The 24,839-nt window shown below is 38.4% G+C and overlaps 1 protein-coding gene across 6 annotated transcripts in view; it reads left to right on the forward strand.

The window, feature by feature from the left end:
• The window catches only part of TRPS1 (transcriptional repressor GATA binding 1), a 218,144-nt gene that overhangs the window by 185,893 nt on the left and 7,412 nt on the right, over positions 1 to 24,839 (forward strand). For all 6 annotated transcript variants that reach the window (XM_072852000.1, XM_072851999.1, XM_072852005.1 and 3 more), the window contains one exon: positions 20,412 to 20,534. In XM_072852000.1, coding sequence (XP_072708101.1) covers positions 20,412 to 20,534 — 123 coding nt within the window. The remainder of the gene's footprint in view (positions 1 to 20,411; positions 20,535 to 24,839) is intronic.

Below are 24,839 nucleotides of genomic sequence, written 5' to 3' on the forward strand. Positions count from 1 at the left end.
TCTATACATAATGTAATGTGTGACTAAAACAACAATGAAAAAGAAATGGACATTGTGAGGGGTTTCAATGGCTTCCCATTATACAGTTTAATGTTTTGATAGCCAGTGGAGTTTAATATTAAAATATTTCTAGTGCCCCAGTGAACTGTTCTGTGGATACTTTTTACGAGCTAATTTTAAATGAATATGAGCAAAGGGATGAAGCTTTTTCATTTGAACATGGTTTGTAAAAACAAAAAGCTTCCTGAGATAGCGTGGGTATGCTGAAAGCAGTACCGCACTGACGTATTCAAACTTTACAGCACTCAAGTGATTTTTTTTTTCAGCGACTGTGGTGAGGCTGTTCTAAAAGTCTGTATCAGTCATAGTGAAATACTGCATTGGTTTTGATCTCTTTGATATTCTGGAGAATGATCGTGTATGAGAATGATTTTTTTTTTATTATTGTCCTCATTCTAAGTGATGGCAGAGCAATGAATAGAACAATAATTTATTGAGTATTCACACACTGTATGTATACTTTCATTATGCATTTATAGAAGACCTATTGTTTTGTGTTTTCTGCTGGAGGCTAGTCTTGTAAAAGAATAGTCTAGAATAGACTCACTCAGTGCATGTGTTGTCCATTTGCCTGTCAGCAATAGTTTTGACAGAAAAAACAGGGAGTTTGAGTGACTGCTGGTCTGTCTTAAGGTATGGTAATGAGGCTAATTAGGAGAGATGAGAGCTGAACTGGATATGTGAAGGCAATTATCCGTGAAACTTTTGTCATGCTTTATCTTTATCAGATCTCTCTTTCTCTATTTTTGGCATTTGCCAGTGACACGCAGAATGGAAATATTTGAAGTGATACATATTTTAGAAAAGTGAAGTAAAGAAAGAAGGCAGAGGGAAATTCATATGAGAACATCTCATTATTAAACTGTACAACTTAACAAGGCTATTGTAGTTCAGCAAGAAAAAACCTTGCCTGCGTTATTCGTCACTTACATTTACATGAATTAAAATCAATTACTTTTTGTAATAATGAACTTACTAGACACCTACATCTCCCCTGTTAAGTGTACATTGTTTTGTTTGCTCCTTTTATGTTACAAGTAGCTGCAGCAAGCATGTTATTAAACGTACTTGAAAGAAAAGCGTGCAAAGAGCATGAAAAGAGAGTGAAAAGGCATTTAATTGTAAATTAACAAAAAAGCTGAAATTTTCTCATTTCTATTTTCAGGAGGCTAGTGCGATTTACTTTCAGACTGTTTCTTACACCAATCCAGTACAAACTGATTAGAAAAGAAGCACTGAACAGAGCAAATGAAAACCAGGTGTCACAAGTCTTGATGAATCAATGCACATAATCCACAAAGAAAGAAGGTGACAAATGAAACTTGCACATTAATGAGACCATAACCAGGCTCAATTACTAGGCCGTTTTGAAGAGCCATAGTAACTTCACACATCTTTTTATGTTAGAGGGAAAAAATGACATCCTCTGAGCTCTCTGCACACTCCTGCTTCTTGCACTAAGTCAAAAGACAGTATACCTCTAATCCACTTTTAAAGAGAATATAATGTTAAAGAAAAACCTATCTATATTAGACATGCTCAATGACTTTTTAAAAGAAAAAATCTATTTCATAATTTAGGTCGTTTTAGTGAACTTGTACATTTCATATTAGCCTACCAAATGTGCATATAAAGTCAGGTTACATACTGCAAGTCAAATTTATCTTAGTAGCGTGCAATCCTCTCTTCTGAACTTGCTAGAAATATGGCAAGGAGTATAGTGAATAGATGTATAATAATGATCAACACTTACTGCCCCGATATTTTTCCATTAAGCACCAGTTCTTTTTCTCAGATTTTGTTTTGCAGTATGTATGTTCAGAGCTTTGAATTTACTGCTAGCAACAACATTACACGTGTCCAGAATGCCAGCACAAAATACCTGAGGTCTGCAATAATAATCCTAAATCTTACATGAAGGACTGAATTGTATTTTGTGTCTTTAATCTCATTTGCTTTCAGTGATGATGTGGAAAGTTGCTCGATCTCAGATAGACCCATTGGTCACTTGCTGCTGTAAGATCTCCCTGTTCTGTAAAGCACAGCTGACTCGCTGCTATCAGTCTCTCTTCCTCTTTCCTCTCCATCCTTCACACACCCATGTACACACAAAAAAACATTCTCGTCTTTCTACACTACAAAGATGGGAAAAGTAGTTTATTGCAGATTATAGTCCATAGCCATTTGCTTCTTAAATAACTTCTACTGATCTTCAATAAAAAGGCTACTGTTGCCTCCATGAGAGAGTTCAGAGAACTCCTCCTTCCATGGGCTTTTGCATGATGGAGAAGAAGATTAAAAACCTTAGCCCACAGTCCACAGGAATAATAATAATTAAAAAAAAAAAAAAAAACAAACAAAAAAAAAACAAAAAAACAAAACAAAACAAAAAAAAAACCAAACCAAAACTGGCTTGGCAGTTTTCTGCAGAACAGGAATAAGGGAGTGACCACAGAAATGCCACTTTCAGTCATGAGCAAAAGCAGTACCAGGGACACAGGACCTCTTCCCATGCGTGATACCCTTTCTCACTATAGACTTCACGTTCAGTATTCGCACTTATAAAGATCTGGAATATAGCTTTGTGCAAGAGGGACAACTGAAAACAATCCTTAGATCATTTATCTGTTACCTATCAGCTTGACTAAACAGAATGCATTCCTACTCTCTTCAGCTCCTCTTCTCCTCTATTTACAGTCTGCTGTATTATGCATGACTGCTCATTAGTATAAATTTACAAATAGAACAAATGTGCCGGTCTCCAGGTGTCACTGGGAAGAGGACTCAAAATCTTGTGATCCAATACCACAACTAGATAACCTAAAGAAGTAATTTATCTAGTTGCAGAAGCTAACCTTTTTTCAGTGTGTCTGGATGTCTTTACCATAGTTTCCTAGCCAGTTGACAATGGTGGTATATAAACAGTTAAAACATTTTATTATAGTACCACACTGTTGCAACCAGTTACCTGTGGTACTTGTAATGAATAGGTTACTAATGAAGTGTCATTTCCTTGCCTTATTTGGTTTGTGTTGCAACCTTAATTATATTTCGATTTTAGAATAAACTCTCAAAGTAGTGTACAGGGATTTGGCCACACGACTTGCATTAACATTAATCAAAATCGCGTGTCTGAATTCCCACCACAGTCCAAACGTACCTTGGGATTGTTAATGGGGATTGTGTGCAGGGGGTGGGCATGTAATGGAGGCTTCACTAACGGCTTCCTTTTGTTCTGAGTCTCATTCATGCGCTTCATACCTGAAATAAAAGATGGCAGTGAATACTGAAGCCCTTTGTTTGCAGGCTGTGTCAGTGAGGACAGTGACAATTCATGTTTCCTTACTTTAATCAGCACGAACCCAGCAAGTCCCTTTTGCTGATATGCTGAGACGGTAACTGTAACCCAGGGGGAACAGTCACGTCTTTGGTGTAACTGCGAGATTTTGAACCTGAGGATGAAAGGCTGGTTCAGACAAAATAAAGCTTCGTCTCCATCATCATCCTCTGTGCCAATCAAGGCTTTGTGAAAAACAATGACTTTTTATCAGCGTGTTGTTAGAGTTTTGCATTCTTCCGTATTTTCCTGTTCCTGGTTGCAAGCGAAGTGTCAAATACTGCTGTAACGGAGGGAAACTGCTTCAGCAGGTCTTGCCGTCCCGGTGGAGGCAGTGCCCAGAGTTTAGTGCTCAGAGGTCCTCCTGACTAATTAAGTAGGTTCCAGGGGCTAGACTCATTTTGGTATGGTTGGCCATGGATTGAAGAGTGTTGGTGATTTTTTTTCATGCGTGTGTTGACCCATTGGTGGCTGGTGGTCACCAATTCAGAGACATGACTGTTTCATAGGTTTAATACCAGAATATCTCACAGAACCAAAATAAAATCATCTCTCCAGGCCCTCTTTAATACACAAATGAAGTTTCCTCATTAAAAATAAATTTTAAAAAAGCTGCACGTACTGCTCCAGTACCAAACTCAGGAGAGTTTCTGTCTGGGAATCAGAGCCAGTGAAGCTCAACTGTTTATAAATTGGCCATGGTTATAAGTTGTGTTTTTTCAGCTATGTCTTCTGCTGGCTTCTTTGGAGCATCTTTAAAGAAAAAAAAGTCTTAAAATATGACATTCCATGTCGAAGCTAACCCACGCTTTGCATCAGAAGAAACCTCCAGAAAAAACCTTGACGTTTCCTTGAATATCCTATCTTGGAATGATGGGTGCTGACTGACTGAAAAACAGGAAAAAGGAGTTTCATTTACTGGATTTCAAAGCAGTTACCTCATAAAATAAATAATAACTTTCCATAATGCTTTCCCTTTAATCCATATATGTAATGCAAATAAATGAATAAGAAGTTTCATATCCTCCAAAGTTTACAACGATTCCACCACGTCAAGACAAACAGTTTCTATCTGTAGTGATGACTCAGTGATTTGGTGTAGCACCCCAAGACTCGTTTAAGAAAAAGACAGTTATGTCCCTTTGGCTGACTGAGGCTCTAACATTTAATAAAACCAGAACCTCAGGCATTTTCTTAATTTTTGTCTTAGGTCCAATCTTGCAAAAGCTTATGGATGTGCTTAACTTTACACAGGTGAATAGGCTTATGAAAATAAATCAGATCTCTCCCATGCTTAAAATTCAGTACAACATTTTTTTTCTTTTTGGTATGAGCAGGGCTTTTCTGTGCTGCTATAAAATTCATTTTTATTTCTACTTTATCACATTCAGACGGTTTCTTTGCTATGTTTTCTGTTTTAAACTAGCACTTTTAGAAATATAGTGTTCCCACTGTGGCATTGGCGAGAAAAAGAGAAAATACGTATTTGCAACTTGTATGGCTCCAATGAAAGTGCTAATAAAGTTTGCCTTAATCCTAGAAACCAACCAAAAAAACATTAAAATTGCTAATGAACAAGCCAAGAGGTATTGTTTAATGAAACAGTTAAAGTAGCACTTGTTTCCTGGCAATGATAGAAAGGATTTTTTCATTTTTTAAAATTGTTTCAAAAGCATCTTTCAATGTACAGTCCTTTTCAGTTTGCATCTGTCTGCATCGTGAGCAATCCTTTCACCCCCTTTTCAAAGCCATATGAAGCTTGCAATGCAGGATAATTAAAACAAATCTTGAGTAAACTGTTTTGTGGAGATAGAAGTTTGATGGTTGAATATATAAAAAATTGTAACCAGATGTTGTGCAGAAGCCATAGTAGTTTAAAGATCATGAGCTTTTTCTTTCTTCTTTTTTTTTGTATGAAGCAAAAATATTCTAATTGAAGTTGTCAGCAGGAGTGAGACTAATATGCCTGTATTTGATTAAATAATAGTTTATTTAACATTCAGTGTGGCCCAAAATTGGCTGAGACTAAAATACAGAAACTTCTTACTTTAAATTTTTGTATTTAAATAGAGCGAAAAGTAAACCTAGTCAATGTTAACATTTTTGCTTGATATTCCCAACTATTCTATTATTTGTCCACTTCTGTGTTTCATTGGAATGCTGTGCTATCCGTTGCGCACACATTTTCTTCCTATTTTCTTATTAACTGGTTGGTTGATGGAAGAAATGGAAAAAGAAAGATGGGCAATAAAGTCTGGAATGCACTGGTTGATCAGAATTATTACTGAAATCTGGTAGAACTTAAGAGCATAACACGAGCATCATCCAACATCCCTTCTTGCTAGTCCGTGCAAAGCACAGAAACTCCGGCAGACACATTGAGGGATATTCGTGCATGAAAAGGGTTGTGTGTTTTAAAAATACCAGAATATTGAAGTATGTGCAGTAGACTTCCTGGCAGTTATTTACTCTAAACGGGATAGCAGTGTTTAATAGATAAACTCAGAAGAAGTAGTGGCTAAGATTCTTTCACTAGATGATTGCTAATCTTTTCTATTGCTTCACTAATGAACATAGTGATGTCTTCTGAACTCAGATGCTGAGATGCTTTCTCTCTCATATTCCATTATGAGGCCATTAATCACTGAAACGTAGTAGAAATCACAGCCCTGGCTGCACATGCAATATGTGCTACAGTGCTAGGGCTATCATTCCTGAAATGCAAAATTATATAAGCCATCTTGAAGATAAGTCTACCATGTCTGCCCCGGTTGTGCCATGCGTATGCCAGGGCTCCAAAGGTAGATGTCAAGGCCATAGTAAAATCAGCCAAGAATTACCCTTACCATAGCGAAAGCCAAGCTTAGTGCAGTCAGGTTTTTATCTTCTTTTTTTCTTCTTCTGTGTCTGAAACGGAGGGGCATCAAATCAGTGCTGGCCCTGTAGGTTTTCTACTATCTTCTGCTCTGCTTATGCTTGTCGTGGTTTAACCCCAGCCAGCAACTAAGCCCCGCTCAGCCGCTCACTCACTCGCCCCGGTGGGATGGGAGAGAGAATCGGAAGGGTAAAAGTGAGAAAACTTGTGGGTTGAGATAAAGACAGGTTAATAGGTAAAGCAAAAGCCGCGCACGCAAGCAAAGCAAAACCAGGAATTCATCCACTCCTTCCCATTGGCAGGCAGTGTTTGGCCATCTGCAGGAAAGCAGGGCTCCATCACGTGTAATGGTTACTTGGGAAGACAAACGCCATCACTCTGAACGTCTCCCCCTTCCTTCTTCTTCCCCAGCTTTATATGCTGAGCATGACATCATGTGGTATGGAATAGCCCTTTGGTCAGTTGGGTCAGCTGTCCCAGCCGTGTCCCCTCCCAACTTCTTGTGCAGCCCCAGCCTACTCGCTGGTGGGGTGGGGTGAGAAGCAGAAGAGGCCTTGACTCTGTGTAAGCACTGCTCAGCAATAACGAAAACATCCCTGTGTTATCAACACTGTTTTCAGAACAAATCCAAACCATAGCCCCAGACTAGCTACTGTGAAGAAAATGAACTCTGCCCCAGCCAAAACTAGCACAGTGCTTTATGCAATAGGTGGAGTTATCCTGGATATAAAATAAGAAAGGATTTGTTCTTTGATTTGGCAAAGGAAGAGTTAGTTGCAAACACCGATTTGTTGAATGTCGTAGCTAAGATGCTTAGTTTTGCACTGCTCTGCAGGAACTTCTGAAAGTTGTTCCCTCATTAACTCAGACTGCTATTAATAAAGGAAACAGGGCCCGGTATTTATATGTTAGGAATTATCTCTGGGAGGTATAACTCATTGGTAATTGCAACCTGATTTTGGAAAAATCTTTCCTTATAAAAATCCATAGATGTCACATCCACTTACTTATTTGGGCATTGTTCAAAAGAGCAATACTCCCTCTGTATCATGCCCAGATTTAAAGCCTGCTTTAGAGGGTCCAGGATGCTGGTCATAGACAGGTAGCATTGGCAGCCATCCCAAAATCTCCTCAAAGGGTCCAGAGGTTGTTACTGCATGAATCATTCAGTGTTCCCCACACCTTCCTCATCTTCCTGCTGATTTTACTATCAGGGTTTCACAGCCATGAAGTTTCCACAGCCATGTCCATTTCCATACGACTAGCCACTAAGGTGTGAAATCCTAGTCCATGACACAGAACCAAAAAATGTTTCCTATAAAATATATGTAGGAAATAAAGGCCCTTCTCTTTTCAGTTCCTGAAAGAGGGCTTTTGGCAAAGATGCCGATGAAATGGAAGATTTTTTTTTTTTCTCCTAGAGAAAAGGCATGTCATTGTAAGTGTGTTCCTTTCTGGTGGACGTCTTTTTCCTTCTCACTCCTAACGATTTTGAATATAGCCTGTGCACAAGTAGCAGCTATGATTTTGCACAGCATGTCTAAATTTAAAGGTTTATTTTTATTTCAAAGTTGTGTACGTGGGCCTTCTGGAGGCTTGTTTCAAAATCAGATGAATTGTGATACTAGCAGGTGGAAGGTAAAAGGGAAATGGTTTCCTGCCAGTTTTTGCTTAAATAGCAAAGGCCGATGTATTGATCAGTAGAACAGGACCAAACAGTTCCTCTTTGAGCCCGTGCCCTAGGTCTGCACAAACGCATGAACGCTTTCAGGCAACCCAATGGTCTTTGCCTCTCCAGTTACAACATGGATGCAGCCACAGCTGCCTACGAGCGAGGCTGTGGAGCTGTTTCGCTGACACCACTTTAGAAAGGAAGCGGAGGGCTTGTTTTACTATGCATTCCTGTGCAGTCAGCTTCATTTAAGAAGCCTCCGAAGGATGTGAAAAATAAGTTAACTGTGGGCTTGCAGGAGGGTTTTCGCCGTGCCTCTCCTTGCAGCCTGGTGCTTGATTTCTTGAACGCTGTTTTCCAGTCCTTTGCAGCACTCTGAACTAAAGCCTGAGTATGTGGCAGGGTGGGTACATTTCTTCCTCGCTGTGCGGAACTCGTGATGGAAAACCCCGCTAAGTTATGTGTTTCTCTCATAGTGCTCGTCAGGCTCGTGCCATTTAAGAGAATGACTGCCCCCAGCAGTAAGCTCACCCTGCCACTTGCATTAGAAACAATTCCTTTGAACTGCAATCTGTAGGAGTGATTCTGACAATGCAGATTTTGAAGCTGGTGTCTTAAGCATTTTAAGAACCACTTTCTTAAAGGTAAGAGAAAAATTAGACTAGGGACGCTGGAAGCACTGCTGTGCAGCTACAGTATTCTCTCTGTGCAGATGTGAATGAGTATAGAAAGTACAGAGGGCATAGCAGTTTCTAGGGCTGCAAAGGCAGAAAAGCCACAAATCCTGCATGACTGTTATTAAGATAAATATTGTTTATTATTTGTTTTTTTAAAAAAAATTATTTCCCTACTGGGTGATTCTCCTAAAAAAAAAAAAAAAGAAGAGGTTAAGGCAGTTTAGTTAATGAGGTTAAGCTAGATTAATAAGGGATTCAGAGTATTCCTTTGTGCACACCAGTTACCATGGCTTTCCTTTTTCTTGTGCTTTTACATGCTCCTACTGCCTCTAGTATTGTATCAGGAAACACTTGTTTTTCTTTTTTTTTTTTTCCCCACCAACCTTGTGTTATATCACAGATTTTAAGGTCTTCAGTCATTATGCTGTGGCTCTGTCTTGAATTCCATGAAATGTTTCCTATCAAACTAGGAGACCATATGCCCATGTTGGCCTAAAATTCTCAGTGCATCATGTACCAGAAATAGAAGCTGGTAAAGATTCTTCAGAGATTGTGTTCACTTGTTCCAAAGACCTGGTTTGTTTATGAAAGGGATGCTTGCAGTACATAAACACTATTAAAGGAGAAATGTCTCCAAAATGTAGAACAGTTGTTCTCTTCTCCTTCTCATCTTAATGGTATTTTTAAGGAAAGCTGTACAACACCCTATATTGAGTCTCATTTACAAGTAGGCATTAGGATCTTGATAGGAAAGAGCAAGCAGAGAATATTTTTTTTAAATCTACATTAGATACTTCACTCAGTTCCTCATAAACATTCTGAAATTGTTTAAGGTGGAATTTAAAAGTAGGTTTCTCCATTTTTAGTAGCTGTACAGTTTTACAGATTGCAATCTGTAACACTCAGTCTGGATGTTGGTCTATTTTAATTAATACTCTTATAGCCATGAAATTTAAAATATTTTATTTTTCAAAGCAGATGAATAGGAATTCAGGCTAAAATGGATATAAATTAATAGAACAAAAACGGTGACAAGCAATCTACAGTCTCTCACTGAAGAAAGCTTCACAGAATCGTTGAGGCTGGAAGGCAGCTCTGGAGGTCGCCTAGTCCAACCCCGCTGCTCAGAGCAAGGTCAGCCGGAGCAGGGTGCTCAGGGCTGTGTCCCGTCAGGTTTCGAATATCTCCAAGGACGGAGACTCCACAGCCTCTCTGGGCAACCCGTTCCTGTGTTTAACCACCCTCACAGTAAAAAAGCTTTTCCCTTATGTTCACATGGCATTTCCTGTATTTCAATTTGTGCCTTTGCCTCTTGTCCTCTCACTGGGCACCACTGAGAAGAGCCCAGCTCCGTCTTCTTTACTTCCCCCATCAGGTACATATTGGTAAGATCCCCCTGAGCCTTCTCTTCCCTAGGCTGCACAGTCCCAGCTCTCTCAGCCTCTCCTGCTATGACAGATGCCTGGGGCCCTTCTTTGTGGCCCTTCACTGGACTCTCTCCAGTACATCCGTGTTTTTCTTGTGCTGGGGAGCCCAGCACTGGAGACAAGACTGCAGATGTGGCCTCACCAGGGCTGAGCAGAGGGAAGGATCACCTCCCTCGACCTGCTGGCAACGCTCTGCCTAACGCAGCCCAGGAGGCTGTTGGCACTTTTAGATGGGTTAGCTTTAAAAAAAAAAAAATATGGGGAGGGGGGTGTGCCTTTTTTTTCCCTTCTTTTTGTTTCCCTTATCTTTTTCAGGAGATGCCTCCCTAGATGGCTGTAGGGGTTGATCACAGCTCTAGTCCATTCTTACTTCCTAAAGCTATCCGAAAGGAAGCCATCAAATATTTTTGCTGAAAGTGGGATCACAGGACAGAATAAGATGATTATGTTAGAACCAACCACTTAGGCACAGACTCTGCCTTATTGTCTTGTTATCTGGAAGCGTTTGGAATGGATTGGATTAGATGAAAATGTCCATTATAAAAAGGCCACTACTTTTCAATATTTACCACACCGTGGTATCTGGGATACCACAGTTTCTCCCTAAGCTCACAATAGGAAATAACTATGGTAATTGTGTGGTATGGGTTGGCAAATGTTGATTTTTCTGAATGGAAGCCATTCTAGCAACAGCACGTAACAAGATCGGCAGTGAGACTGCAGTCCTAAGCGTATTGAAAATAATAGGTGGACATAGTCTGCTTTGGATCCCACCCTAGTAACAGCTTTCTCAAGGGGACTGCATGAGACTCAAATTATAGTTACTTCAGTTCCTGAACAAGTATATAAGCTATAGCTGCCCATATTAAATGCTTTCTTGCTATATTTTTTCTTTAATTAAAATTAATGGTCCTAAGGGGAATTTTTTAAAGTACAAGTAACAGGTAAATGTTACCTCACTGGTTTTCACCGAGAAGTAGACACCTAATTGATATTTCCTCTCTGAGTCCTGAAGACTTCTATGAAAACGTTAGATCCTCATTTTGTGACTTTGAATTAGAAATTATTCTTCCAGTGTAGTTTCCAGATTTGGGGTGCAAATTTGGGAGGATGTAGGTGATCAAAAGGCAGTGGGACTGAGGCTTCTAAGACACTTAATGGCTTTTGAAATTTTTACCCCTGAGGAGCCTTTCCCCTGCTGATTTTGGCAGCCCTCAGCCAAAATCTACAAATGAGAGTTCCTCCTCTCAGCTGCTGGCTTTCTGAGCCATTTTCTATATAAATAGAGATCGCGTGGACTTTAATAAGGTCAGGGAATGTTTTTTAAATGTCTGTGACTTTTTTTTTTCCCCTCAAAACTTAATTTTGCCCATCTGATTTCTGTGGAAGTGGGAACAGATGCCAGAAGCTGAGAACTCCAGCAGCTTTGGGCTCATGCTTACAGCAGAGCACTTGTGGGATTGGGACCCTCAATTACTATCACATGTAGAGTTACATATGGGCTCTTAGCTGAGATCTGCAAATGCACTCTGGTTCTTCTACCCTGTCAAAATTAGGGGTGTTTAAGGAAATACGGATGTATCTTTGCTCCATTTTTATCTGTTCATTTGATGAGCGAGATTACTTCGTGAAAGAAGGGATACGTGGGGTGCCTTCTTGAACATAAATCCTCCGGTATTGATGCCTAAGCTTAAGCACCTAATTCCATGTTTAGGCACCTTCCTAACTGGCTCTTTCTCTCAGAAAGTGAGTCTGTTTACAGCAAAGTCTAACTATTGATTTAGATTCCCTGTTTGAGACAGCAGGGTTTGGATACTTTTGCCTTATGCCAAGAAATGAGAGTCGGAAGCATTTCCAGTTTTCTCGATGTCTCTTTCAGTGTGCTTAGTTCTGAGGGTACTACTTTTATCCAGTTACTGATCAGAAGGAGTCTAATTTTGTACATTTTATACTGTTTATGTTGTGTTTTCGATTTGAAAAAATGCAAGAGACTCCTAATGACTTAGATTTGTTCTCTAACAATGGCTGAGCTCGTTTGGAAGCACACAGCGTTCGGAGAGGAGCAGCGATCTGTGTGTACGAGTGCTGAGTTTTCAGGCAGTCGTTCAGCATCGGCGCTGCTGTGTGCCTCTGTTTCAGCAAAGTGCTAGTGGAGAAAGGCTTGTATTATTTCGGGGCAAGGATCGCAGTTCCCAAACCACGCTCCCTCTGCCCTGCTTATGCACACTAAGGCATCTATCTAACCATTTTTTGTAAGAGCATTATTATTCCTAAATTGGACTTCTTTTATTAATCTTTTTTTTTATTGCTTCGTATAAGTACTTTTTTTAAAATTGCCTGAGTGATCAAGCTGATTTAGAAAAGTGGGAAGAAGTTTAGCCAGAAACTTAGCAATTTTTAGGCAGTTACTAAAAAGGACTGATAAAATCTGTTGCGATACTAACATAATTTTGGTGAAGATGCTGAGAGATGCTGCTGGCAGCTTTTTCCTGTGTTAGGTGATAACCTGCGAAAAGAGAACAGGACACAAATTTAGGCGAATTGTAGTTTAAATACTCACAGGCACACCTCAGCAAAGATAACGCGTTACCTTGAGTCAGTGTACAGGAGGAGGGGAGAAAAATGGTGCTACATTGGGGGAAAACAAAGACAATCAGGGCTTTCTTCTTGAGCAGCTGCAGCCAGTTCCACTAATGGAAGTGCAAGAGCAGAAACTGGCAGCACAAGGTATGCGTTCGTTTTTACAGATGGCAATGCAGACAAGTTGGTAATTGAGAAGGAAGTCGTGTACGTGAGCTGTTTGACGGGGGACAGCCCATTACAGTACTTTCCTGTGTAATTGACTCGGTGAGTTATTGGAGACAGAATTTCTCTTCCTCTTGAATAGGTTTCAGTTGCTGCAAAATGACATCATTATTGTGCGGGAAATGCAGGTTTCCAGGTTGCCTTTTTTTTTTTTTTTTGCTGTTGGTGTTAATAAAACTTTTTAAATTAATTTTCGGGTTGCCTCCGTGGAGGTCTGTGTTGTACTGCTGGTAGTCAGTGGCAAAATACACCAGAAGCGAGATCATAACATAGTGTGGTAGCTGCTGTTTAAGGCACTGGAAGAGATTTAAGGAAGATGAGCTTGTGTGAGTTGAAGTATAAGACCTTAAAAATATGTTCTATCTAGTAAAACACGGTTGAAGGAAACTGCTTTCTAAAAAATCATACTTTGTGTAGAATGATTAAGGAAATATTTAACTCTTTGCAAACCAGACTAACATACAGTTCCACCAGAAAATATTTGAGTGTTCATGACAAATGCCTCATGCTATAAATATGTATATGTGTATTTATTTAGTCTGTGTGTATGTGTTTGGCCCAACAGAAGGTCACATATATTTTTAACACACAGTGTTTAAAAATCAGCCGCCACTGACTGTGGCAAGGAAGTCTAACCTGCAGAAAAAGTTTTATTGTTTGTGCCACTGCAGGTCTTGAGGGGGAAACTATGAAATTACCTTCCATCCCTGTTTGGATTAACAAGGAAATACACTGTGAACTACATAATTTTCACTGGTAAACATCGAATGAAAATTAATAAGTCATTGTAAAGTGTATGGTGATTATTTATGTGATTCCATAGTTGCATGTGGCTCTTAATGGATGTGGAGCTCGGGCTCTGGCTGGCGGTGGGTGTCCGAGGCCAGTTCCCTTCCAGCGCAGTGGCAAAGGTTGGGTCAGCTGTAGCTTGGGGAAGGAAATAAAGGTGAGGACGTGACAGCGGTGAAGAGATCCAACAGCAAGTGATTTAGTGGCTTCTTTGCCACTTTGTTTTTCTTCATTTAATCATTTATTTTGATCAGCCATTGTTTTACTTTGGTACTGATCATGACATCCTAAACTAATACGTTACTAAATTCTTCTTGCTTAGTAAGACACAACGAGATTGCAGTTTGCTGCCTCTTTTTGGGGGTGGGGGTTTTTTTTGAGTAGTGAATGTCATTGTCTCTAAGGTAGCTTTACAAAATGCAGAGAATTGCTACAAATGCTGGGACAAAATCTGCCCATCTGCAATTTTGCTGCTGATAAAAAATAATTGCACTTTACATGCACATTAAAATATTTACTCTCCCTAAGGGATCGGGGATAGGATTCTGAAAGGCTGCACTAGTAGTAATGTTTAATTTACTGTCTGGGGTTTTTTTTCCCCTCTAAAACCCTCCTGATTCCTCTCATTAAAAGTTTGTAATACAGCGTATATAATAAAAAGATGCTGTCACAATAGAACATTAAAAATCCCACTAAACTTTTTATATGAATTAGGTGTGTAATTTTAACTTTCCTCTTGGCATTTTTACTTTCTTCCTACCTTGCTTTTCCTAACCTCTTTCTTATGCGTCTTTCAAATACAGCTCTTTAATGTAATCATTCTTGAAAATGTCTTAGATGAAGAGTTTGGATTTGGCACATTAAATTGACTTGAAGAGGCATCTGTTAACTCATAGTTAAGGTTGAAAACAACTTCTACTTTAACACTCTGCTTTACGTGTTTCGCTTTTTCTGACAACTTATGCTTTGGGGCCGAAAATTTGCTGTGCCTGGTCTATTCCTGAAAGCTGTCCAAGTTATAAAGGGAAGAAAACCCAATGACTTTCTTTTTAATTTAGACATAGTTACAGCAAAAGCAACTAAAATTTTAAAATGTGAAACTTTACAGGGACATAGTTGTGGCTGTTTTCATAGCTGAGAGAGAAAGCAGTTTTGATTAAACGCATTCAGAAAGGTCTGAGTGCCTCTGCAGCCAAAAGAAATGAGGGCTGAAAGATTCTTTTCCCATCCTAAACAGCAGAAAGTAGCGCCTACTCCAACATCCAGATGCTGCCTTGCTGCCCAGGTTTTAAACTTCAATTAATCTGAGCCTCATCCAAACTCAGAGAACTAAATACCTCCTCATATAAGGAAGACAATACCTGGAAAGACCTGGCAGGTGTGAAACAAGAAACTCCTAAATACTCATGGCAGTACAAATGCAACATGTACAGATGTAACCATGAGTGCATTACACTGTTTTTCTGAACCGTGTGGTAGCAGCCCGACGATTACAGGTATGAGACCAGCTGCTTACAATTGATCCTCTCCACAGCGGGTCACCTTGCTCATGCTGAACCCAGCACGTGCAGGTTTCCTGGTGCCTCCCTTTTGGACCTCCCGTCTTGCCAGGGAGCATCCAGAGCCAGCGTTTTGCCTGGTTTTTCAGTGAGGCATATATAGTTGTAGACCCCGACTTTGTTGTTGGAAATAGGTCAGGCATATGCGTATTCTTGGGTAACATTTATGATTTCTCTGCACCCCGTGTTCTGGAGCCGTGATTACAATGTGCTCCGTTTCTGGCACAGTGGGAAAACCAGAGATGGTAAAAAAATCCACGCAGGCTTCATCATATCATCGTTTTGTGATAGGGAAGTGAAAGTAATCAGCAAAAAGACAAGTTTTCTTGTGTCCAAACCAAGAGGGTGATGTAAGAAAAATGCTTGGCTGACGCTTGTGGAGCCTATTTGAATTTCTAAAAGCATCTTCTGGCAGAAATTTTGAAAACAGGATGTATTTGGCACTAGCAGAGTGTCAGGCACCATTGCTTAGTCTAGCTAGCTAAAAAGCCACAGTTCCCGAGCAGTGTTTTTTGCTGTGCTTTTACAATATAGATCTTGCTACATGAGGTTCAATTGAAATAATAACTGAAAGTTCAGTACATTTTAAAATATTTTTTGTATAACTGTGTAGTGTAATGATGCTTCTACCTGGCTACAAAGTTTGAAATCACGTAAACTGTAAAGTCATCTTTTTTAAATCTAAAGCAGTGTTTATGAAAAACAAGGGCCTGATCCTGTCAAGATGCCCGAGTAAATTACTTGTTATGGTATTCTCTGCTGTTTCATTGCTTAGCAGAAAGCACTACTAATAATTTCTTTGTTTCAATGAAATATTGGTAACTAGTGAAAATCGTTTAAGGAGTTAAAAAAAAATTAGGCATTCAGGCTTGACAATGTGTATACCAAGTTTCAAACTTGTTCAATTTGAAACGGTCAAGGTATGAAACCATAAAAAATGTGAGTAAATACTCTGCATATCAAGGGTTGTTATGCAATTACATGCTTTCAGCATGGTTCTTACTGAGGGAAAACAGTTAGTAGAGAGATCTGCAATACATGTTCACTGAATAATTACAAACTTTCATAGCTTAGCTACATAAAAATAATAATCCACTTGTTGCTTTGCTACTACTAAAATACTAAAATGTGTGCATACTTTTTTCCCCCAGAGCAAAGCCACTATGACTGTAGATTTGTTAGAAAGTTATCTGAAAAACTTGAAATTCCCTCTGCCCCCCACCCCCCCAGTTTTGGCCAATCTCCAAATTATAAACAGCTGAACTGATTTAAATAAAGTTTTCAGTACCAAAAAAGAAAAGAAAAAAAAAGTTACATCTGGGCTGACAAAAACATGCGCCAAGTTTCAGCCCAATGTGATTTGAGACAACTGTGATATTAAACGCCCAGACCTAGGAACTGGAATGGAAATAGAGACAGGCTCTTCTCTGCACTGGCCCCTTCAGGATTTGGGATTGTAATGTAGTGGTTATAAGGCTCCAGATGATTAAAGCTTGACTTTAGTAGATACATATTTTAGTTATTTAGACCCTTTGGGCTTATTCTTCCAAGGATGTGTAGGAAATTTTCATGGATAACTCCAGTTAGTGCTAGTGGCTTTCATTGCAGAATGAGACCTTTTTATCTGTGGCTCACACCCTCCCATGACTAGTTATGTCGACTTACCTTTTCTGGGCTGATCTTAAGAGATTATTTTACTATGATAAGTATGTGTTCACATTTGGAAAAGAGCAAAAGGTTCCATAACATATTTCTTGAAAATGCTGGCTAGGGTGGTGCTTAGCAGAGCACTTGAGCATATGGCTGGGTTTTATGGAGGCTGTGGGCCATAGCTGTTGCACAGACTTTGCTGGATTGAAGCTCAAGTGCCTGTTCCTTTGTGAGACTACCCGGAAAACCAGCAATATTGGCCATTATTACTGACTAGTACAACTGCTGAGTATGCAAATCCAGGCTCATGCAGAAGAAGTAGCATCACTAACAGTAGAAGTATCATCACTAATTAAAATTTAGCACAAAAAAAAAAATTAGATAATTTCTGTTGGCCAATAACTTTTGTAAAACTTGGTATATGGTAAGTAAAGGTTTTTGTTCTTTTTTTTTTTTTTTTTAAGAAAGTGTATTGGTTTAAGAGAAGAGGACTACAGGCACTATAGGCTTTTAAAAACAGCTTCCATTTTTTCTTACAGACATTATCAAAATTTCTCAGGTGTATTTTGACAAGCAGGTCCATTCTGTGGTTAGTGGGATCTGGGAGTCAAGAATATTTAGTCCAATTCTGCCACAGTCCTGTTTCACCCCAGGAAATCCATTCTAAAGCTGTGTATCCCCACTATAAAAAGCTGTTTCATAACCAAAAAGCTCAACAAAGTAACAGCATTTAAGTTTTTCCAGAGATCGTTTAATTCTTAATTCATTAGTATATGTAATCTGTGTTGGAACACTTAGGTAGGGGAATAATCATTGTTGATTATCCTGTAAGGTCCTTAAATAATACAGAAATAATAGAAGGTAAAGATAAGATGCAACACTTAGAACAGCAAGATGCAACACTAAGAACGTAAGACAAATTTACACACTTTGCGTCAAATTTAGGGAAGGTTGTTTAGCTGGACTACTTTGAAATTTTAAACAGATAAATAGTTTGTGAATAGTAAATAAGCACAGGTATAGGGTTTTGATACATATAGGTACTACTAGGTATTTTGTAGATTGTTGTCAGCTGTAGTCATTGTATTATTTCATTGCAACTAATGTCCAGTTTGAATCAGATCTTTCTTTAAAAATGAGAGAAGTAATGAGTTACTTTTGTCAATGTTTTAAAGATATACTAGTTCCAATGCATTCAATGAAGATTTCAGTGTTATTACATATTGTGTTACCATTCAGGTGTGTACAAATGCAGCGTATAAACTAGACCACGCTCTATATATTTTAAAAGTCTTCCGTGACTTTGTGGAGGGTATTTCCCAAACTCAAGGAACACAAACAGAAATGAAAGGGTGGAAGGACTGACTCAGATTAAGACTCCACTTGGTTAATACACCGCACCAAGAAGCCATAGGCCAGCAGACAAAAGGTGGGAATGGAAAGGAACAGTTCTACAGTTATATCTGAATCCTGGCCATATACAGTCATTTCCACTTGGAAACTTCTCGCCCTTCAAGTGGACCAAATTGGGGTTAGTTTAGTGAAGCTTTATTGTACTCTTAAGGAAAATATTTCAGCAGCCAGGTGAAGTTGTGCAAGGATATGCAACCACAAAAAGAATTGGGGGCTTCAGTGTACTTGTAGGCAAGCACACCTTCACAGTGAGCTGTATCTCATATACACAACTAGTTAGATGTTTGCTGAAGGACATCAACTACCATTTGGTTCTCCTCCTAGTCAAATTCAGAAAGATGTAGTATATTACTGCTTCTGATTTAAGAGACAAAGTAGGGGATGATGTAAGGGGGTGAGAGAGAGATTGTCTGGACGACAATCTCGATTTTATTGTATCACCTTAAAGTAGCACAACCTGCTGTATTAATGAAATTGTGTTCTTGGTTTAAAAGGGCAATTGTTAGCCTGACTTTGTGCTCACTAAAAACATTTCCCCAATCTTGTTAAATTATTGCACTCATTTCAGATTTTTATGGCTATGCAGCTTACCAGCCCTCGTTTCTTTACGTTTCATTCATTTTCCTTGTATTGATGATTAATGGAGGATGTCGAACGTTAAGAGTGAGCAGGCATCAGCAAATGCAAGATCATAATTAGTTTAGCTGACGAGGGCCTCTGATAGCACTTGCATCTGGATGGAAAAATTACCCTATAGGGAACTGGCTGCTCACCAGGTCTTTTTAGTGATACATTGTGAAACACCCGATGAATCAAATGCCCTTTCAATGCCAAGAAAGTGTTCCAGTCTTGAAGCCAAAATTATGTCTGCAGAAAGCTTTCCATTTGAAATGTATCAGAGTACAATTATAACCATTGTATTTTTTTGGCATGAACACCAGTCTTCTACAGTATGGACTAAAGTTAAATAAATTACTTAAATTTTATGAAACCCTGAAATTTTGACTTATAGTGGTAGTAATTTTTAATTTATAATAAAATTAGTTTTCACACAGGCTGTTTTTCCCTGTACTCACCCATTCTTATCTTGGATGATGAAGGTTTCTTATTGATTTTTTTCCTTTGCAAAAAGGGAACAGAGTTGAAATTCAGATTTTCTTTAGAGCAAAAGAATTCCATATCCTGTTTATTAGTATTTGTGCCCACAAACACCGCCTGACTTTTGTATAAATGAGAAGTTTAATGAAATCATTACTCCGTAGAAAGAATTTAACGAGCAATACTCATAAACATGTCTACTTTTAAATATTCCTGGATCATTATGAAAGCTGATGAATGCACAGCTCAGTCTGGTTAAAAATCAGTTTGTATTTAGGAAAGTTGTACTGTGCCTCTCTTTGCCTGACTAAAATAAAATAAATAAATCTATCCATCGATGAGACAGTGTTTTCTGGGATTTCGGGTGAGGTTCAAAAGAGGTCTGATTAAGAATACTGTACTTTTATTTGTTTGGCAGAGGTTACTCCTCGCTCCTAGTGGGCTGTGGGAAATACATGGTAGCTTATACTGATTTCAGAAGTAAGTGCGAAAGACTGGAACTTAATATCATGTATTCAATTAATGAAGTATAATCTCTGTTAAAGGAATTAGTTTGACGCAGATACAAACTGTAATTAATTGAAGTGGTGGTGTTTCAGAATTCTTGTTACTGATCACACTTTAAAATCGAGCAAACTAAAAAGAAATAATCTGTTGTGAAATGCAATGTACAAACCAGGAGAAGTTTACAGAATGTTCTCTGTCAGCTTCCAGAGGGGTTTTTCAGAATTTGCTGTTTAGAAACCATCATTAAATGCACAAAACCTGAAGTTCAAAAAGTTAAAGCTGTTATTCTGAAAAGGCTTTGGTGTTTCACACACCTCATCCATCACTCTAGGGTTAATTATAATGAAAATCAGTGGTGCCTATTAAGCACAATTGAACCTGACCTCATTATGGGCAGTGTGGTTTTATACTGTCATTGTTGCCAGTCTAGAGACAAAACTCCTGTGTTGATTTGTCCTAACTCCGCAGCTCATGTGACTCACCTCTGACCTGTTTTTTTTTCTGTGTGGTTTTTTTTTTTTTCTTTTTCTTCCCTATTTCAGAGACGTAGAGGCTCGGGTGTTTTTTGTGCCAATTGCCTGACCACAAAGACCTCTCTCTGGCGAAAGAATGCAAATGGTGGATATGTATGCAATGCGTGTGGCCTCTACCAGAAGCTTCACTCGGTAGGAAGAACTTACTGGTTTGTTCAGAAAAAAAGGGGTTATACAGCTAAGCTGGGCAGCTGTGGTCTTGTCTGGTTGTGTGATTAGTACCACTCCCTGGCCTGCAGTTAATTTCCTAACAGGGTTTTGCAGTATGGTCACTTTGGGATCAGATGTGATTCATTATGAAAGAGGCTGGGATGCTGTGGGTAGATGTGTTTGAGATCACCAGTGATGCATTTAATTATTTTGATACAAAATAAGGGGAAAATTATTTCTTTTCTGGGAATTCCATTTAAAGGCATACAATATGTTGTGATGAAAGCTTTCTAAATTCAAGAGCCCTCATGTTCGTAATAATAATAATAAAAAAGATTCTTAAAGTTAGACATCACATCTGTATCAAAAATATCCCTTGCTATGTTTTTTGTTTTCTTTCACTTCTCTTCCCCCCTTTATTCTTGACAGTAAATTTCCTGGAGATATGGGGTGGTGGGTTTTTTTGTTCTTTTTTCTACAGTTCTTATAATCTGCTGGAGGATTCTGAAATAACTCAACAAGGAAGCTACTCACTTGATGGCACTCATCACTTGGTGAGGGGAAGATTCACCATCCCTCAGGATCAGGCAGGGAATAAGTAATAATCATGGACTGTCTATGTTGCTTTTCATCTTATCGACACTTGGCTTGATCCTGAAAGATGTTGAATGCTCTGGTCCAGGTCCAGGAAAGCCATGCTTAAGTGTTTCCTTGGATCAGTGCCAAAATGCTCAATCTCTTTTAGGTTAAGACCCACTAGTTAAATATTATCCCTGCTATCTTTAATAGAAGCACATGGGAGAGTCAGGTGACCAAGATTTGACTCTAATTAATTGATTTTTACAATATGCTCATTAAGTTAAAAAGTGTTACTATTTTTCAGATATAGAAACTGAGGCAGTCTTTGGGAGTTTGCCAAGGCAACATAACAATTTGGGCTTAGAGCCCAAATCAGAAATCTATGTTGTGACTGAGAGTGCATATTTTTAAAAACTTTCTTCAGAAATTCCATTTTCAAAAAAAAAAAAGTCACTTAGGAAACTATATTTCAAATGCATTAAGACTCCCAAGTGCTTATGCCCATTTCTCTTTAAATTTGAAGCATAAGCTTCTAAATCAATTAGTAGGTTCTGTGAATTTTACAGGTCTTGTGTACAAGACCATATAACAAGACCTTGGTCTTGTGTACAGGCCATATAACAATCCTGTTTACTCAAGATCCTGTCCAGCCCACTTAATAGAAAAAGATTCCAATTTTCAAAAGCAGCAAGACCATCACCAGTCTGAAAGGTTAGCTCTGTTTGCCACGTGCTGTCATTCTGAGCTCAGTAACTGTTTTTAAGCTTCAGAACAACCCAGCCAGTCAGAGAGCATCTGAGCAGGAGAAGATGGACTAATGCACGATCTCTGGCCAGCATCCTGGCCGGGTCTTGCTGAAAGTATCATCTTCCTGGAGATCTCTCAAAGTTCTAGATATAAGATCTAATTTAAGGAAATTGATCAGTGGTGAGCATCCACAAAGATTTTAAGGAGGACAGTTTGGCTTTTTAACGTTAATTTGACATTTGAGTTCAGTTATTGGTAGAACTCCCATTCACAGCTCCCATTTTCCCTTTTTATAGTATATTTTTCTAAACTATAGTGTTGGACCTTACCGTGATTATTAATATAACTTACTGAATAGATAGCACAGAGAATTCTTATGAACCAGTAGGAACAAACTGGTGTACTTCCAACAATAATAATTAGCAATACAATGTCAAACTTTATTTTATGCATATAGAAAGCAAGAAGCTGACACTATCTTTTAGCTCCACTGTTCAAGCATGGCAATAAGCTGTCATTCAGTAGGCATTTGGCATTAATATCTTCAACCGAACTTTGACCAAACAAACGCAAAGAATTTAATTAAGCCTCAACGCTGCTGTGGTAAGATAGCAAATCCATTGTAAATTGGAGTCTGAAATAATCAAACAAATCTCTCCTTTGGGACACCTTTTGAGACGGTCCCATACAAAGGGATAATCTTTAGACTGACACCAGAAGGATGAAAGTTTCTTTTTATCTGTCTGCTTGTCTGCTCGTCATGAAAAATTACAGTAAGTAATTGTCATGTATGTTTTTGAATTAAGGAGTCTAGGATGATGCAGTTATTAGGTAAATCTCTGAAACTATAAAAATTCAAGGGAATAGAACTGTTCCCTTCTGTGAGCCACCCTGTTAAACTAAATTATGCTACACAGCTGAGTAAAATTCACCTATAGGAGGTTTGCACATTTCATAGTTCCCTTTTGATTGGATTATCACTATCTAGAACTACTGTCCTCATTAACTCAAGAATGTGTATAATACACTTATCTCTAAGGTCCCTTTTTTACTTGTGTTTAATAAGAAGAAAAATCTACAGTGTGTCAGATACTACTAGGTGGTAGTGACTGACAAATGTTAACATGGTAGTGTTTTCTGCTATAAGTCACATTTCCATTTCTATGATACCCTTGAATAATTTTTCAATGTGTTTTCAAAAATGTTCAGTCTATCTAGAGGTCATTTACATTAAACTTGCCAGGTTTTTCACATTTCTCTCTTCTAATGCAGACAACTATGTTAAGAAATATATAATAATATTCCAACAGTCAATTATTAAAATAGTTTTAGTGAAAAAAATGCAGTTCACTGCAAGCATATACACAATATTCACATTTGCTGACAGAGAAAGGTATATCCCTTGTCTCTCCAGAAGCATGGATTTGACCATTATTATTGTGGTGCTGTTCCTTGTTTTTTAATAGCTCTAACTTGGTCATGGAAAACTAGAATTTGTTCCATAGTGATTCCTTGGCCGCATCCTCGGACTGCTTCAGGGAGGAGTTACAGCAGAATATTCTAGGATTAGACATACGTGATCTTCTAGTGGAGAGATCACTCAGATTTCCCATGGTATCTAGGAAGTCTAATGACAATAATTTAATGAACTTTTTGTTGAATGTTGTGATTTTTTTTTAAAGTTGCTCATATATTTGGGGTAGGGAGATTGCCAATTGATGTAGAAATGGCAGAAAAATATTTGTGATCATAGTCAATATATTACGTCTAACATATATTTAAGGATCTGACATAGGGCATTTTAAAAGTAAAGTTCTGGTAATGTTTCCGCTATTTTCTAAATTTAGTGCCCCACTAAAATCAAGAAGAGAGCTTAAACTTTTCTGTCTGCCTTAGTTGCAACCAAATACAGAGTATTTCTATCTGTACCTTTACTACTATGAATAAGGAAAATGTGACTAGCTTTACTCCACTGAGTAATCTGTTTTAATCAGCTAAAGACTAGTCAGATGAGTACAGTCATTTGCATGCTGAAGAATTTTTAGGTCGGACCTACAGCCTTTAACTACTAATGGCATGTAACTTTGAAGAGCCAGAGCTGCAAATAAGTGTGTGAGGGTCCTTAATCACAGGTATGAAGGTATTTAACTACTTCCACGATCAGACTTCATACCTGTAGCACGAAGAGTAAGACTAAAAGTATTTCCAGACTATTGAAAGGTTATCTGAAAGACATATGAAAATGGTCTATAGTGTATAAATAGAAGTTTAATGAGAGCAACATCAACAGTATTGTAAGATCTCACACACTATGTCCGTATGACAGTGTTACAATTGCCATAAAAACGTGAGGAAGTTACACTGAGCTTTTAACAAAGAGTATATGCTTATGCATATTAATTGGCTATTGATTCTGCAAACTATAAACTTTCTTTGCATAGAATTTACGTAGAAAATATTCTGATTTTATCTAACATGATTTTGCCTCAACTTTGATCTGTTTGAGGAGGCTGGTTCAGGTGCTGTTTTACTGCTAAATTTAAATTTTGCTTATTAAAAATCTAAATCAAAGTGTATATTTCTTCTGATTCAAAGTTTTAATAGAAAGTGAAATCTTAACAAGTAGCCGCACTGCCTAAAATGCAGTTAACCATTAAGAATAAGCCGACCTCAGGGAAAAAAATAGGTGAAAGAGGGGAGGAAGATGGCAAGTCAAGAGAGAAACTAGATCTCTACAAATAATAGACTGAGTACTCTTCCAGCTCTGGATATTTTTATATTAATTCAAGGTTATGAATTGAATGTATATAAATTATGTTACATTCAAGGTACAAATTATTTTTGATACTGACTGTATGCCAAAATTTAATCTGCACTTTAAAACAATGTTAAAAAGAAAATTTCCAAATAAACATATAAGTGGAATACTGTGTGGGGCACTTTTCTGGCCTCCAACCAAAA

Source organism: Ciconia boyciana, chromosome 2, assembly GCF_034638445.1.
Source record: "Ciconia boyciana chromosome 2, ASM3463844v1, whole genome shotgun sequence".
In the NCBI taxonomy this organism is placed as follows: Eukaryota; Metazoa; Chordata; class Aves; order Ciconiiformes; family Ciconiidae; genus Ciconia; species Ciconia boyciana.